The sequence below is a fragment of the Urocitellus parryii genome, chromosome 10 (genome assembly GCF_045843805.1).
Source record: "Urocitellus parryii isolate mUroPar1 chromosome 10, mUroPar1.hap1, whole genome shotgun sequence".
NCBI classification, from domain to species: domain Eukaryota; kingdom Metazoa; phylum Chordata; class Mammalia; order Rodentia; family Sciuridae; genus Urocitellus; species Urocitellus parryii.
In genome coordinates, this window is record NC_135540.1 from 19,911,028 (window position 1) to 19,930,078 (window position 19,051).

The window sequence follows — 19,051 nt, forward strand, 5'->3', positions numbered from 1 at the left end:
AAAACAATACATGATGAACCAATATTTTTCCAGTTTAGAATTTTAAGCAAAAATAATTTTGTAAAACACTAGAGATAGATGTTATCAAATAAGTTATATATAATTATAAAAGCTATTTTGATGTTATCAAATAAGTGATATATACTTGATTCTCTGCTAAATTAACAGAATGGATAAAATAATGTATGGAGTCTAAAATTACTTTTCAAGATCTGTCTTGAGTTTTAGTCATTGAATGCTTTTAAACAGGAGTAAATGAAAAAGGACAAAACATCACTTGGATCTGAATATATAAATCATCTGTTTCAAATTAATTGTTGTGACTCATATAAAAACAATGACAGTCTGGATTCAAGAATGAGTTTGAAAAGTGAAAAACTAGCTGATATCATAGATAGTATTTCTTTCCAAAATTCCACCTCCTCCAAAATGTCTTCAGATTCACCTCTATCTTCCTGGAATGAGAAGTAAACTTTCCTTTCTCCTCTGCACTCTAATTTGCCAATTAATTATCTTATCACTTTCTATTTCTGATTTGACTAAAGAGGTAATATTTTGCTAGTGGACTATAAGCAAATGGAAAGCAAGGCATGCATCCAATTTGTCTTGGTTTCCTTAATACATCTGTTTAATACCCAAAATCTAGGGACACACACACACACACATCAGTTGAATGAACTGGTCCTTTTGAAGAGTTGTTCATTTATAGTGTTCTATGACTAATTTAAAATTCCACGCTAAAAACACTGGATAAAATTACCTTCAAGCTATGTATATAAGGTATATATGAATCTCATGTTTGGAAACCTGGGTTCCCATCCCCAAGATATCTCATTATGTATCTACAAAGTATTTCAAAATCTAAAATATCCCAAACTCAAAACACTTCTGGTTCCAAGCATTATGGGTAAAGGAGACTGTATCTGTATTACAAAGCTGTAATGTTTTCTACTTTTACTCCTTTTCTTACATTTACACGTGAACAATTGTACGTGAACATTCACGTTCAAATCTTTATATGGACATAGGCTTTCATTTCTCAGACAAATGTAGGAACAGAATGGACCAGTCACATAGTTTGAGCTGGTGAAGCTCAAATCTTTTGCTCACTTTTTAAGTGGATTGGTTTTTCTTTTGACTGGGGAATCATAAGAGTTCTTCATATATTTTAGACACAAATATCTTTCAGATATATAATATTCTTTTGCTTTGTTTTGTTTTTCTGTGGTGCCAGGGATTTTTATGTGTTTATTTAAAATCTTTATAGAAAACACTTTTATTTATTTTTAAAAATTTCACAGGACATGTTATCTCCAGGAAATGATACAGTGTCACACCAAAGTTTGAAACTAACTATAAGTATTGCTTGAATTAAGATAAACAGCAGATTATAACATTAGTCTCCAACATAATATTGTCAGAATATAGATAACCCTAGGGTTATAAGTGTTTCATGGAAGTAAACATAAGACAATTAATGATATTCCCAAATCAGATGGTTCTTATCTGACAGCTAGTATCAAGTTCATTTTGACACTATTTTTTAAAACAGATCCAGTATTTTAAAAAATAAGCTTCCTTTAAGGGAAGGTGTGTGTGTTGGGGTAACCTGTTAGAGGTTATATACACGTTTTTTTTATATAAACTATAAAACATAGTTTTGTTCTCAAATATGCAATGATCACTACATGAAATGATCAACTGGTTGATTTAAAAAACTGTGTATATACTGAAATTTTCAGTTAAACTAGTTTTCTTTTAATACAAGGGAAATATACAGATTGGCTTTGAATTCTTTTTTAGTGAAGTAAAATCTGTGAGCTTAATTGTATGTTAAAGAAAACTGAGACAATAAGATCCAAAATTTATTTATCAAAAATTAAAATACTTTTAAATGTATACAAAATTGCAAAATAACTGAAGCATTTTTCAATAAAGATCTCCAACATAAAATGTAATAACAGAACAAAACAAAGGATTCGTCACTTTTGCTCCACTTTAAAGTCACCTTATTGAACGATACATCATGAAATCAATAGTTGTACATCTGGGAAATTTACCAATAGAGCTCTCTTCCACTGGTGTGTATATTTTAATTTGTCTCATGTGGGTATCTCTCCCATTCTGGTGATTGGCTAGAACAGCAATCTGTATCATGAATGTTCGAGTTGGCTTCTTATGATTATCAGTTAAGGGAACATGAATCCAGCCACTTGGTTCCACCAATTCAAGTTGCTAACAAGAAAAAAGAAAGTCAGATTATGATTTCACTCAGTGAATATAACAATAATGTTTAACAATGAATGCATTCTAAAATTAAATTAACATTTGCCTACTGAGAGAATAAAAATATGACACTAACCATTACCAGTTAGCATGCACTTTTACCCGATCTACTTTTACAGCTGCAAAACACTTTATATGTATCATATTAGTAGACAAAATAAAGGTATGTAATCATGGGATTAACAGAACACTGTATAACTTATATAACATCAGAAAGCACAAGTCTCTGCAACCTTTAAAAATATGTCAAGTGGTACAAATCTATAATTCTAGCAACTCAAAAGAGATTGAAGCAAGGAGATCACAAGTTCAAGTACAGCCTCAGCAACTCAGGCACAACACACTAGAACTACTCACTCCTAGTTGCAGCTTAGTTTTCATTGATCAACCTTTCCAATTTTTCCCCTGAGCCTCTGGTAACCACCATACTATGCTCAGTTCTATGAAATAGGCTTTTAGAAGTTCCACATACTGAGTAAGATTGTACAGTACTTTTCTTTTTGTGCCTAATTTATTTTACTTAACATAATCATCTCTAATTCTATCCATGCTGTCAGGAATGACAGGATTTCTTTCTTTTCTATGGCTGAATAGTAATCTATTGTGTGTGCGTGTGTGTATTCTTTATCCACTCATTGGTTAATAGACACTTAGGCTGTTTCCATTTGTTGGCTATTGTGAACAGCACTGTCATGAACGTGAAGTGCAGATGTCTCCTTGACATATTGATTTCATTTCCTTTGGATATATACCAGGAGTGGGACTGCTTGATATGGTAGTTTTTTATTTTGAAAATTTTGAAGAACCTCTACACTGTTTTATATAATAGCTATACTACTTTACACTCCCCAACAGTGTGCAAGGGTTCCTTTCTTCCATACCTTCACTTACCAGCCCTTTTTATCTCCCCCCCCCCTTGGCTGCTACTGAGAATCAAACCCAGGGTCTTGCACATCTGAAGCACACACTACTACTGAGCTAAACCCCCTACTACTGGGCTACACCCCTAGGCTGATCTTTTTGTCTTTTAGATAGTAGCCATGCTTACTGGAGTGAAGTGTATCTTACTGACATTTTGATTTGCACTTCTCTGATAATCTGTGATTTTGAACATTCGTTTTATATGCCTACTGGCCATTTATATGTCTTGCTAGAAACGGCTACTTTGATCTATTACTCATTTTTATTTATTTACTTTTTTTGAGAGAATTTTTTAATATTTATTTTTTTAGTCCTCGGCGGACACAACATCTTTATTTGTATGTGGTGCTGAGGATCGAACCTGGGCCGCACGCATGCCAGGCGACTGTGCTACAGCTTGAGCCACATCTCCAGCCCCTATTACTCATTTTTAAATAGAGATATTTTGCTGTTGATTTTTTTCTGACTTCCTTATGTATTCTAGACATTAAATCCTTATCACATGTATAGTCTGCAAATATTTTCTCCCATTCTGTAGGCTGTTTCTTCACTTTGAAGATTGCTTCCTTCGTTATATAGAAAATTATATATAAAAACATTTGTCTATTTTTGCTTTTGTTCCCTGTGTTTTGGAGATCTTGTCCCCCAAATTCTTGCCCATTACAATGTCCTCAATTTTAAATGAGATTAGACTATTGCTTTGGGAGTCACTCATACTTTGGGAGAACCATATGTATTAATTAGTCATCTTTCTCCAGACTATAATTAATGTCTGGAAATAAATCAGATCACTTACTTACATTGACTTAAGTCAATGATAGCGTGCAAACCTAGCATGTGCAAGGCCTAGGTTTGATCGTTAGCACTGCAAAACCAAACAAATCAAAACCTTGGAGGAAGCATTAACCTTTCAGAGCATTAAGATAAAGTATGATGAAGTATATGACATAGTACCTAAAAATGCTGTACTGCTGTCAAAAGTATCAAACATAACTAGATAGCAACTATAAATACAGAGGTTCTAAGAATAATGTTTACTGACATTCAATAATAAGTAAGCAAAATTCCACATCAAACAAACAAAAATTCTCAACTTGAAAAATGCACTAGATAATTTTTCATTTCAGAACACAGTCCCTTGATGTAATTCTATGCCTTTATAACATAGATATATATAACTGCTCCCATCTATAAAAAATGATAAATTCACAGAAAATTACTTCTCTAAGAAAGAATCAGACATAAGCAAAACAACAACAAAACACTACTATGTTATGAAAAAAATATAACATTAGAGTTATGGTATATTTCATTTTAAAGACTGTGTCTAATAAATACAAATGAAAAAAAATACATGCATAAATACTATGCATTAAAAGAGGAAGGGGAATCCACTTCAATTGTTGCACAAGTCCAGGACCTCTGAAAAAAATTAGGAACCAGGTAAACATCTCCCCACAAGACTCAGAATCTTCTAAGAAAGGATCCCACAGATACAGAAGTGGATGAGAAAAATGATAAAAATGGATTAAAATATTCCATGAACTAAAAAAAGATCTAAGGAATGAGCTAAGAGAGTAGATGCAGGAGATGAGACCATTCATTAAAGAAATAGAAATAAATCAGAACTCTTAAAAATAAAAGATACAACGAATCAAATTAAAAATTCACTTGAAAGATCACCAATAGATTAGACTGTGTAGAAAACAGAACTTCAGCCCTCAAATACAGAACATCAGGCCTTGAGAGGGAATACATGAATTTAAGTATATGGAATACAATAAAAGGAAAAAAAATACAGAACATGATCAGAGTATATAGGAAATTTTAGACATCAAGAGACCAAACCTGAGAATCACTGGGAGAAGAGAATGTGGAGATAACAAGCTAAAGGAATTAAGAAGATTTTCAATGAGACTGTTGCAGAAAATCCCTCCCGCCCCCCTCAGAAATGAGATAGACACACATATAAGAAGTATATAGGACCCCAAAGAGACCTGACCAAAACAGAAGTTCTCCAAGACACATCATAATCAAAATGCCTAACATAAAAAATAAGGAAAGAATATTAAAAACTGCAAGAGAGAAACATCAGGTCACATTTAGAGGAAATCCAATAAGACTCACTTCTGACTTCTCTACAGACACTAAAATCAAGGAGGGCCTGGAATAAGATATTCCAAGCTCTAGAAGAAAACAACTGTCAGCCAAGATTGATATGCTCAGCAAAACTATCTTTCATATTTAATGGGAAGATAAAAACTTTCTAGAACAAAGATAAAGTAAGTAAATAAATAAATAAATGGCAATTAAGCCAGCACTACAAATAATCCTCAAAGATAAATACCGTGTAGAGGAACTCAAAAACAAAATCCAAAACTCTCAAATAAGTGAAGATCAATTAGGGAAAATTTTCTGCAACTAATCATTAAATGACAATCAAGACAGAATTAAATATGACCCAAAAAAGTCAGCAAACCAGAAACATATCCGTAATAACATTGAATGTAAGTCGTCTCAATTCTCCAATTAAAAGACATAGACTAGCAGAAAGGATCAAAAAACAAGATCCAAATATATGCTATTTGCAAGAGACTCATCTCATAGGCAAAGATGCTCACAGGCTGAAGGTAAAAGGATGGGAAAAAAGTATTCCATGGAGTTTGAAAACGAGCTAGAATAGCTATCCTGATATCTGACAAAGTTGATTTCAAGCAAAAATAAATCAAAAACAATAGAGAAGGCCATTACATCCTGGTAAAGGAAATGATCCACCAAGAAGATATAACAATAGTAACTATATGTGCCCCAAATGTCAATGCACCTAGTAACATTTAAAAAATACTCTTTGACATTAAATCCCAGATAGATCTCAATACAATAATATTGGATGATTTCAATATACCCTTATCACCAATAGACCGGTCATCAAAGTACATAATCAATAAAGATATTTCCAACCTAACTAATACTATAAATCAAATGGACCTAATAGACATTAACAGAATATTTCACACCAAAACTGGTAAATTCACCTTCTTTTGGCAGCTTCTGATCACAATACAAACATAAAAAGATCAATAAAATTCCATGCATTCTACTGTACCCTAATGGAATGAAACTAGAAATCAACAGCAAGAAAAACAATTAAGCAATACTCTTTTAAATGAGGAATGGATCAAAGAAGAAATGAGAGAAGAAATTCTTAAAAACAAATGAAAACAACAATACAATATATTAAAATCTTTGGTACAGTATGAAAACAGTAACAAAAGGAAAATTCACTGCTCTGAGTGTCTACATTAAAAATACAGAGAGACCACAAATAAATAAGCTCTACCTTAAACTTTAGAAAAAGAAAAAAAAAACACCTCTAAAGTCAATGTAAGACAAAAAATAAAAAGAATCAGAGCCAAAATTAATGAAATTGAGAATAAAAAATTACACAGGACAATGCAACAAAAGTTGGTTCTTTGAAAAGATAAATAACTTTAATAAACCTTTAGTCAAATTAACAAAAAGAGAGAGAACCAAATTAACAAGATTAGAGATGAAAAAGGGAATATTGCCATAGACACTTTTAAAAAGTATCTACTAAAGTGTCACACTAAAGCTCAAGAAATAAAAATAAAAATCAGTAAGTGTGATGCTGTCAAATTAAAAACCTTCTGTACTGCAAAGGTAATGATTAAGAGAGTGAAGAGAGAGCCTACGGAATGGGAGAAAATCTTGCCAGCTACTCCTCTGACAGGGGGATTAATATCCAGAATATATAAAGAACTCAAAAAACTCAATGCCAAAAAAACAAATAGCCCAATCAATAAATGGGCAAAGAATTAAATACAAACTTCTCAAAAGAAGAAATCTATATGGCTAAGAAATATGAAAAACTGTTCAGTATCTCTAGCAATTAGGAACTACACTAAGATTTCATCTCACTCCAGTCAGAATGGCAATTATCAAGAATGTGAGGGGCTGGGGATGTGGCTCAAGCGGTAGTGTGCTCACCTGGCATGCACAGGGCGCTGGGTTCGATCCTCAGCACCACATAAAAATAAAGATGTTATGTCCACTGAAAAAGAAAACTAAAAAATAAATATTAAAAAATTCTCTCTCTCTCTCTTTAAAAAAAAAGAATGTGAATGAAAATAAATGCTGGTGAGGATGTGGGGAAAAAGGCACATTTTTACATTGTCGGTAGGACTATAAATTAGTACAACCATTCTGAAAAGCAGTGTGGAGATTCCTCAAAAAACTAGGAATGGAACCACTGTAGGACCCAGCTATCCCACTCCTTCGTGTTTATCCAAAATATCTAAAATAGTATATATAGTGATATAGCCATTAATTCATAATAGCCAAATTATGGAATCAACCAAGATGCTTGGCAATAGATAAATGAATTAAGAAAATGTGGTATAAATGGAGTTTTTACTCAGCCATAAAGAATGAAATAATGACTTTTGCCAATAAAGAAACACCACTGTACTATCTTCTCTTCCCTTCCCCTCTCCTTCTTTTCCTGCTTTTCGTTCTTTTATCCCCATTCCCCTCTCCTCTATTCCTTCCCTTGCCTGCCCTTCCAGAGAGAGGAAACCAACATCTTTTAAAAGGTAGTATTTTTAGTATTGAATACTTAATCCTTTTAATTACAAAAGAAAAACAGATCACTATGTTTCATGGTATTTTCTGTCTGTGACTTCTTATAAGACTTTCATTAACACTAATTTACAAAGACCAGATCAGAGGACAAATGTATCTGGTTTCTATCACTAACCAGGAAATAAATAGTTACTGAGTACATAAAATGTTCAAGATATTGTTCTTAAGTATAGTTAAGCATACAAAAGTGAGCGAAGTCTGTTCCTAACTTTAAAAAAAAAAAATAAGTGTAGAGGAAAAAAAAAAATCTCTGTGGCCTCATTCAGTTTTTTCATATTTAAAATAAAGATACTGGATAAGATATTATCCGATGTGCCCTCCACTCAATGAGTTTAAATAAAAGAAGATCAGGTAGGCAAAATAATAGGCCACCAAAGACAACATGTCCTTCCCCCAAACTTGAATAAGTTAATTTACATGGCAAGAGACTTTCCACATTTGATTTAAGTTAAAGATCTGTAGTTGGGAAGATGACAGGATTATCTGGGTGGACCCAATGTAACTGCAAGAGTCATTATAAGAGGGAAGCAGGAGACACAGAGGAAGAGATAACAGTAGAAACAAAAGGTTGGAGTGATGCATCCATAAGCCAAGGAATATGAGCAGCCTCTTCAAGCTTGAAAAAGCAATGTTCCCCTTGAGCCTCTAGAAAAGAATGTAGCTTGCTGATACCTTGACTTGAATCTCTAATATTATTTTGGACTTCTGACCTCCAGGCATACATTCATTCATTAGATTTTTATTGAGCAATTACTCTGTGTCAAATAATACCTTAGGTGCTAAAAATACAGTGAATGGAAGTTCATACTTGAAAAAATTAAAGAGGTACAAGAGAAATAATTTGGGCACCATATTGAGACTTCAGGAAAGTCAAGATTGTCATAAAAATACTAGCAGCAATCCAGAGTTGAACACCCAAAATTATATATCTATAAAATAATGCAAAAATGTCAGTGATAATGGTAATTAGTAATAATAATAACAACAATAAACTCTTTTATAGCAGATATTATGTGCCAGGTATTGTTCTTAGTAAGCATACCAATATGCTTAAAATCCTAGCAATAAGGCAGATAATAGCCTGCTGTCACAAATGAGACAACAGAGGCCCAGAAAGATTAAGTAGTTTTGCTGAGATCAAACAGCTGGTAAGTAGCAGAACTGTGATTTAAACTGGTGGTCTGATTCCAGAGTCTATGTTCTTAAACATAGTATAATTTACTTTACATCACAGAACAATAAGAATTAGATAATAATTATTCTTAAAAGCATTTAAGTATTATAGCAATACTATACAATGAAGTAAACAAATTTGGGCAAGACAAAATTGTCTGCTAATCTCAATGCAGTTCTTTTTATGACATATATCATTTACAAGCCTAGCATAAAAGGAATTACAAAAGGAAATAATAATGAATTAAAAGCAGGACACTGATTTAAAAATCTCTAGAGAGAAAAAAAGATAAATAATAGTCCACATATTAAATAAGCTTTTAAAGCATGTGTGTACATTCATTACCCTTTTCTCTTGTGTATAAACCTGAGTGTGGAATGGTATGTCACAGGTAAATCTTTGTTAAATCATATGAAGGCCTGCAAATTTTCCAAAGTGGCTGCACCATTTTATATTCTATCAGAGTAGTGTTTGAAGGTTCTAATTTCTCCACATGATTTGGAGATGATATATGGAAAGCATAAAATAAAAGAACAGAATATCAAAGATAATACATTTACATGCATCAAACACTTCCTCTAAAAAACTCAGGTTTTCTGGAAGACAATATGCTAAGTGAAGTAAACAGGTCACAAAAAGATAGTGCTGTATGATTCTACTTATATAAATTATAGACGAGTAGAATGCCAGATGCCAGAGGCCAGTGGTAGGAGGATGAAGAGTTACTGTTTAAAAGGAACAGCTACTCCATTCCAGAAGATAAGAAAAGTTCCACAGGTGGATGATGGTTACAGTTGCACAACAATGTGAATGTACTTAATGCCACAGAACTGCACACTTAAAAATGATTAAAATAGTATGTGTTATATTATATATATATTTTACCTGCCCCGCTGCTGCCATGCACACATACCCTCACAAACCCTTCAGCTTCTCTGTCTGGGTCCAAAAAAATATCCAAATCATTCTGGAGAAATCGAAAGCCTCAAAACACTATCCTGGTGGGAATGTAAAATGGTGTGCTGGCTTTGGAAAACCATCCTGCAGTCCTTGGAGTGATTAAACAAAGAGTGAGCTTGTAACCCAGCAATTCCAATAAGTCAGGCACAAAGAACCACATTTTGTGACTCCATTTATATAAAATGTTCAAAACAGATAAATCCATGGAGATGGAAAATAGACTGGCAGGAGCTCAGGTCTAAGTAAGGCTTTGGATAATGACTACTATTCTTCGGGTGTTTGGAAATTGACATGGTGATGGCTGCACAAGTCTGTAAATATGCTAAAAACGACTCACACTTTTGGTGAACTGTATGGTAGAAGAATTATATCTTAATGAAGCTGTCATTTAAAAAAACAAAATGTAACTCTTATTTTAAAAGGGCAACTTTGCACAGTGACTGAAGCATTCTAAATAAAAGCTAATGGCAAAAATATATTTAACAGATGGAAACAAAAAGAAAGCAGACACTGAAATATTAATTAGATTGTTTTCCTAGAAGAGGGATAGAAAGAGTTAAAATCTGAAAAAAAAATAGGATTAAGAAATGGGGCTTATAATTCTAGATGGTATAGCTAACCAGGCATATAAAACATGCATTTCATGGCAATAGGTGTGTGAGTAAGGATGAATTTAGTTACATAAAATTTAACTCAATGAGACTTATGTGATGAGGACATTTTTACTTTACATAACAGAAATGCCTGAGTTAATGGTCACAGGATAGGTTAATTCAGAAGCTCAAGGATGCTATCAAGGACCCCAAGTTTTTTTTATCTTTCTATTCTTCCAACATGGGTAAGTTAGCATTACGCTAGGCTAGCTTGCCTTTTGCTAGGATGGTTAGAACATTCTTCTAGAGGCAAAAACCAAGGGTTCCCTGCTTTGAACACTTTTTAAGAAGAAGGACCACTTCTCAGTAAATATCCATCCCCGAGTGAATCATCAGTAGGAGAGCAGGACCAGACAATTGGCTGGTCTCAATCAGGACTCATTCCCTGGAGTTAGGGATGAAGACAGCACATGGCTGCTTTGAGGGTATTTTTTAACAAAATTAGCACAAAAGTAAATTCCTCAAGAATTAAATGTCAATACAAGTAAACAATCACAACTATTAGAAGAATATTAGGAGAAAATACAAGCTCATCATTTTATAGTAGGGTTCACCTTCCAAAATAATTTAAAAACCTAAGTAGTATGGTAAAAGAAAAAAAACAACAGATCTGACTACTTGAGCATCAAAAAATCTTGGAAGGTGTGTTGTTCTCTAAACGGTACTTTTCCATTTCCCTGGCACAGCAGTTCAGGAGAGTACCTTGGAAGAGGAGTTCTTATTGCTGCTCTGGGACACAGGCAGTGTGTGCTTACTGGTGGGCTGAACGTGCTGGGATTCTCACTGTGCCAGATACAAAAGGTTTCAATTTGTAGCCTTCCCCACTGCCCCCAAGCAAGACTGTTACCCTGTCCTTGGAAGTCCTGAAACTCCGTTGATTTGGCCTCTTTGTGGATGACAGTTCTTTCAGGCATCTGTTTCCACAACAGAGAATTTTCATCCATATTGAAGACTCTGCCTGGCAATTTTTTTTTCAAAAATCAGCTTATCTAATTTATAAAAATTCTCCAGCTGCCTTACATCAGCACACACTCACTACTCACTTTAAATTATCCAGAGCAAGCATTAAATTCAATTTCATAGTAGGGTTCAGGCTTCTCTTTCAATGCTATTATGAACTGAAGTTTCAAGAAGCCATATCCATATTCAAAAGCCTATAAACTGCTTAATCTTAGCCATCTAGAATACTGTGATTACATGGAGGAGGGGATGCTACAGATCAAGAGCCAAAGTAATTTTAGGCTACCTTTAGTCACTTTTAGTAGCCATTTACTATCAACCTCTGTATCTGTCCTAGCATTCTTGTGACTACAGGTGAAACTCTTGAAATACATACAAAGCTTGGTAGACCTCTGGCCTCCACCTACCCTATATCCAAGAATGTGACAACATCAGAATCCCATAAAAGATTTCTTCTCCTCATTAAAGATAATATCTGAATCCTATAGAAGAGATTTCTCTGCCTCTTTCTGGTTTGCCTACCTGTTGACCCCATCTACTTTATTTTGTGACTAAGAAAGCTCTTTCTTCTACCATGTTGTTCCAGGTAACCTGAATACATGTTCCCAGGCCATGGTCACTCTTACTTGACTCAGAATATTTTCTTATTCTGTGAAATCATAATTATTATTTTACATTAGCATCATAAAATAAACTTTGTGCTTCAGCCATGATAGTCATACAATGAGACATGCTTCTATGCCAGGTCTTCAGACTAGGTCCCTAGAAATTTCTTGACATTCTGTTCTTGAAATTTTTGTTAGTTTCATTGCTTTCACTGAAACAGATCCTTTAACAGCTTCCATCATTTTGTCCTTGTCCTTCAAGCTGGTTGCTACAGTGGAATGGGATGTACTTGACTGACGAGCAATAATCATCAATGATTTTCCACCTTCATTGTCCTGAGTCACTTTTAACTTTGTTATCACATCAATCACTTAATGTGGCCCTTTATGGGCACATTAGCAGTAAATTTCTTAGAAGCCATGATAAATGAAACTCAATATTAAATCAAGTGCAAGAGAAAATTCCATAATCAAATGATAAATACAAAATGAATCTGTCATTAGCCTTCATTGCATATGGAGTTAGTCATTTATCAGATATCATCTCTATATTTATTTTCAGTTATTTGCAGCTTTCTCTGGTTAACTTTAAAAGGCAAACAACTAAATAACAAGTTGCATGATCTTATATATTTTTAAAAAATTAATTGTGTATAAATAGAAAAAAGTTTGAAAGGACATTCATCAAAAACAAATAGGAAATATCTGTAAGGGTGAGAACATAATTACTTTTCATTTTATTCTAACTTTATCTGTTTTTCTCAATAACCATACTTTACTTTAAAATTTAAAAAAAAATGTTTTTAGTTCTGTAGTTGTTAAAGAGGGACTCAAAAAAGGCAGTCTCTAGACAGTTTTAGTTCCTGGTTTAAAATCTCGTTCCTTTCCATCACTAACTTGTTGGCAATTTCAACACAGAGACAATCCTTTTAATAATCTAGATTCACCTTTCCTAAACTTCCTTACTTCCAACAATTTCTATCTCCACTCCAGGTCAGTTATCTTTCCCATAGTCACAGCTGATCACAATCAACAGCTATTATCTTGACTTTACGCCTCATCAAAACTGTTAAACTGATTCCATCTACTTTTTAAATTATTCATTAGCTGATTCAACATCTTCAATTTCCTCTTTACTTTGACGGTATCCCAGAGTACATCATAATAATCCCTTTACATACTTAAATTCTATGCTACTGGAGAAAAACAATCAGCTATACTGACTGGCCTCACTTTAAATTCAAGATGACAAATTTAAAGTACGTATTTAGCAACATGCAAAATTCCTAGTAAATTTCTTTCCTTTAAAAAATTTTACTTTCACTGTCTCTGGGATAGCCTCTCCTCAAATCTTAATACTTACTCTGATCTCTAAAATTATGATATTTTATTTCATTAAGAAAACAGGAGCAATCAGGAAACTATCATGTCCTTATCAGCTCTTACACAGTATTTAAGCTGCCTCTCCACCTTCTAGAAACCAGTCTTCCACTTGGCTCAATAGATTCTATCTCATCCTTCCCACTAAAGACTCTGCTCCCGGAATAAACATTCTCTCCCTAAATAATTTTTCTTTTCCAATGTGTCATTGTCTTCAGCACACAAACATGCTATCATATTTGTCATTTTAAAGATTAAAAATAAATTATAAATAAAACTCTCAATAGTATGTCCTCCTCATAAACTCCCATTCTGTTTCCCTATGGCAAAACTCTTTGAAAAGCTGTAGTCAGTGTCTCCCTTTTTGATCTGCTATCCTATCTTTACCCCATTCCAATGTGATTCTGGTCTCTACCACTGAAACTTCTCTTGTCAAAACCAGTGATTACCCCACTTATCCTGTCAAATTAATTCTAAAAACCATTTGATATAATTAAGGACGGTATTGTATTCTGGATTTTATCTAATGATGTGCTTGAATAAGACCTACTTATATTTAAAATTTTAAGGCTTTTAAAGCTTTACATAAATATTTTAAGTTACATATTTATACACAAATATATAATTTGTACACAAAACATAAACATGATTTACTGAAGACATAATCTTAAATGATTATTTAAATAGCTAAAATAATCTTCAAAAAGAGCAACAAAGTTGGAGATCTCACACTTTCTGATTTCCAAACTTACCATAAAACTATTGTAATAAAAAATACTGTGGTGCTGGTATAAAAGACAGTGAGAATTATCAACACACAAAACAGCAGTTTTCAGAAGTATAACTATCTTTTCATTAGGAATGTAACCAGTTAGCAGCAACAATGATGTACAGTTCTGGAGAGAAAAATGTAAAATGATTCAAAAGAAACCTCAGAAATTCCAAATATGTTAAAAGTAAGGATAACAAAAAAGTAGCTGAATGAGAATGACAGAGGTCGACTCAAAGGACTCAATATTTTGCCCTAATGAAGAAGGTGACTGCCTAAGTCAACTTTGAACATCAAACTCAATCACCCTGCTACAAATGATCAAAACACTCGTTTGGACTAGCAAGTCAAAAAGTTTCCATACAGAACCTCTTCTCCAGAAGTTAAGATTATATATATAGCTGTATTTTTTTTTTTTTAGAGATCTAACAAAAAGAAGATGTAGATAGAGTGCTCCATCTAATCTATATAAACAACCTGAATAAATTTGAAGTCAGCATTAATTAAAAAGAATAATTTCATCAAAAACCTAAGAAGGGGGCTGGGGTTGTGGCTCAGTGGTAGAGTGCCTGCCTAGCACATGTGAGGCACTGGGTTCAATCCTCAGCACCACATAAAAATAAATAAATAAATCTACAGTAGTTGTCCATCTACAACTAAAAAAAAAAAAAAAGAAAAAGAAAAGAAAAAATCCTAAGAAGGTACATAAACTTTAAGAAGAAATTACAGAAAATCTTTGAGCCAACAAAAACAAAACAAATGAAAAAACTGATTTCTAGGTAAATCAGGTAATTTAATAATAATTAAAGTCATATACATAGTAAATAAATAACAATTTAAAAATTTTTAAAGTCACAAAATTGCATATAAAACAAATGTTATATTTTATTTGTATTATAAAATACTTAAAAGTCTTATAATATGTAATGAATAATCAAGAAATGATAGCATTAGTCAGTACAATGGTACATGCCTATAATCCCAGCAGAGCAGGAGGCTGAGGCAGGAGGATCACAAGTTCAAGGACAGCCTGAACAACTTAGTCTGGTTGCAATCTGGTGAGATCCAGAGCAGAGCACTCAGCTAAACCAAGCCCAGACTCCTGATTCTCAGAAAACTGTGAGATAATAAATATGTATTGTTTTAATCTACTATATTTGTTGTAATTCATTACACAGCAATAGAAAACAAACACACAAGGACAACAAATGAGTAATGAATACTGATACATACCTGTCTTAAGGTAAAAAAAATAAAATATATATTATATGCATAATTTTAAATTTTCTCATAGCCACATTAAATATTTTTTAAAATGGGTGAAATTAAGCTTATATTTAACATATCTAAAATATTATCACTTCAATATTTAATCAATATAAATGGTTATTATTAAGATGTTTTAATTTGTAAAATATTTTTCCACTATCTGACAATCAACAAAAAAGTACTAACATTAAGAAATAAGGGACACAAAGATGCTTCCTAATTCAAAACATATCACAAAATTCTATGCTCAGATGGCTTTACCATCAAATTGCACTATTTAAAGAAGGGACATCAATTCTGCACAAAGACTTACAAACAAAAGAGAAGAAAGAAACACTTTTAAACTATTTTTTTATGTCACCTGCATCCCATTGGTTCCAAAACTGGATAAGAATATTATGAGAAAAAAATTAGACTAATCTTTCCCATAAAAAGAAAAGAACAGAAACAAATATATATCACTCTAAGAATGCCATGTTGGATTATCATTTGAAAATTAATCAATGTAACTAACTGTGAATAGTAAAAAGAAGAAAATTCATATGACCATCTTATCAGATTGAGAAAAATTTGACAAAATTCAGTACTCATTAATGATTTTAAAACTCTTAGCAAATTAGGAACATAATGCAATTTCCTTAATATAAAAAACAGCATCTTTCAAATAAACAACCTACAGCACACATGATACAGTAAGATCTTAAAAACTTTCCCAGTGAGAACAAGACTGTCCATTAGTACCACTTCTATTCAACACGGAATGGAGGTCACACGCACTGCAACACGGCAAGGGAAAGGGGTGGAGAAGAACAAACCGACTAGGAGGTAAGGGGATCATTAAGAATTACAAGGAATTAAAAAAATAATATAACTTGCAAATTATATGATTGCATATCTAGAAAATCCAAAAGAATCTACAAACTATGAGCCTTAATAAAAGAATTAATTTTACAAGGTAAATGGATAATAAAGTAATATAAAGTTATAACTAAAACAATGCAAAAATTCATGCAAAAAATAGAGTAACAGCAATAAAACAGATTAGAGATTAGGAACAGACCCACACATTTACAATCATATTTTTTTTTTGTCAAAGATGCTACCTCAGGTTAATAAGGAAAGAAAAGTGTCTTCAAGTAATGATGTTGGATGACGTGGATTTCATTTAGGGAGGGGTTTTTCTTGACCCTTACCCTTCTTCCCAAAAGAAAAAATCAGCTCTAGGTGCATTTAGACTTAAATGTCAAAGCTAAAATAATAAAGCTTCTAAAAGAAAATAAAATATCTTTGTGACCTTGGAGTTGATTAACACTCTCTTATGATAGATGAAAAACAAAATCAACTAACATCAACTATCTTAAAGCTAAAGATTTTTGCTTATCAAAGGCACCATTTGGTAAAAAATACTTTAAAAATCCCATAAAGAAATGACAAATGTTTGAGGAGATAGATACGTTTATTCTAACTTTAAAACTATGCAATGTATACATGTATTAAATCATTACATGATACCCAATTAATATGCACACTACTTATGTTTCTATGTATCAGTTTAAAAATAAATTTTAAAAATTGAAAGAGTAAGTCTCAGACTTGTATGATATAGCATACATATATATATATATCCAACCACACCTATTTTGATTTTTTGGGGGGGAGGGGGATGGTGGGGTTCATCCAGGGGTACTCTATCACTGAGCTACATCCTTAGCCCTTTTTATTTTTTATTTTAAGACAGGGTCTCATAAAATTGCTGAGGTGGCCTCATGCCATTCTCCTGCCTTAGCCTTCTGAGTTGCTGTTATTACACTGTGCCCAGTCATCTATTTTGAATACATAAAGAGCTACTACAATTCATAAAAGGTATATATCTCCAACATAAATGCAAATATATGTTAATTAAACACTATACAATGTGGACAAAAATAGTCATAGGGGCACTATCAATAAGAGCCAAACTATCCAAATATACATCTATGGTCAATGGGTAAATAGCATAAACTCACAATATGGAATACTATAGAGCATTAAGGATGAAAGATCTATAACTACCCAACTATACTGATGATAGTCACAAACATAATGTTGAATTTTAAAAAGCACACAAAAAAAGAGTATGCATCATATGATTCCATCTCTATAAAGTAAAGGGGAAAAAGACAACACACACACACACACACACAACAACAAGTAAAAGTAATCTATACTATAAGGTGAACAATGTCTAACTTTCAAGAAGGATCAGGAAACATGCTGAGGGTTTTGGGATTTTTATTTGGTTGCTGGATACATGACTGTGTTGATTTGTTAAAAATTTAGTAAGCTATTCTCTCATGATATGTGTACTTTTCTGTATGAATACAAAAACAAGAAGCTTATTTTGGGGGCTGGGGATGTGGCTCAAGCGGTAGCGCGCTCGCCTGGCATGCATGCGGCCCGGGTTCGATCCTCAGCACCACATATCAACAAAGATGTTGTGTCCGCCGAGAACTAAAAAATAAATATTAAAAATTCTCTCTCTCTCTCTCTCCCCTCTCTCACTCTCTTTTTAAAAAAAAAAAAGTTTATTTTTAAAAAAAGATCCAGACCTTTCTGCCCTGACATGCTCTATGATGCCCACAGCAGCCACAAGCATGTTCTCACACTACAAGGTCCAAAAAGGCATTCCTCTCTTTTAATTTCAAAGGAAAATATTTTCTAGAAGCTATCAGATTTCTCATTGGCCACATCTGGATCACATGCCTTTGCAGTAGCTGAAAGGAAAGTTGAAAACAGAGTATCTGACATATTGTTTTTATACTGGAAAGTAGTCTTGTTGGCCAGGAGTAAAGATGGAGAAAGGAATGTTGCATTGGTAACCAACAATGTCTGCTTCCTCAGATTATTACTAATGGGCTCTTAACTAGTCTTGCCACAGCCATTTTTGTCTTACTCCCATGTAAGCTCTGCTTAGCAGTTAAGTAATTTGGTAAAAATATAAATTTGAAAAATCTTCCATAAACTTCTCACTACAGTAAGAAAAACTCTACAAACCTGCATGACTTGGTCTCAAACTTTCTGCTTTATCTTGACAATCTTCTGCCCCACTAATATATTAATCATATAATCTGCAAAAATGAAAAAATAAATATATAGCATGCAGGAAGCAGATTCTGAAAGAATTCCAAAGATTAAAAACTGACAAAGAGCTATTAATCGCACATCATTTTAAATGGGCCAAGTCTTGGATACTCTATTTACTGAATTATTTTTATATTCATAAATATAAGAATAATTATAGGGACTTTTGATCTGTCTTGAGACCTTGGTCCCCCTACCTGTAATTTCCCTTTAAAGTGTCAAGTTCCTCTAGAGTTCGTCTATTAGTCAGTCACCTTTTATCAGAGAAAATGGCATTTGTTTTGGGGGGGAT

At 33.1% G+C, this 19,051-nt stretch overlaps 1 protein-coding gene across 2 annotated transcripts in view; it reads right to left on the reverse strand.

Moving 5' to 3' along the window:
• Positions 1 to 1,890: 1,890 nt before the first annotated feature.
• The window catches only part of Anapc10 (anaphase promoting complex subunit 10), an 86,866-nt gene continuing 69,705 nt past the window's right edge, over positions 1,891 to 19,051 (reverse strand). The window contains exon 5 of one of the 2 annotated variants that reach the window (XM_026392734.2): positions 1,891 to 2,235. In XM_026392734.2, the coding sequence (XP_026248519.1) occupies positions 2,005 to 2,235 (231 nt within the window). In that variant the 3' untranslated portion in view covers positions 1,891 to 2,004. The remainder of the gene's footprint in view (positions 2,236 to 19,051) is intronic. The other variant, XM_026392733.2, reaches the window with a different exon arrangement.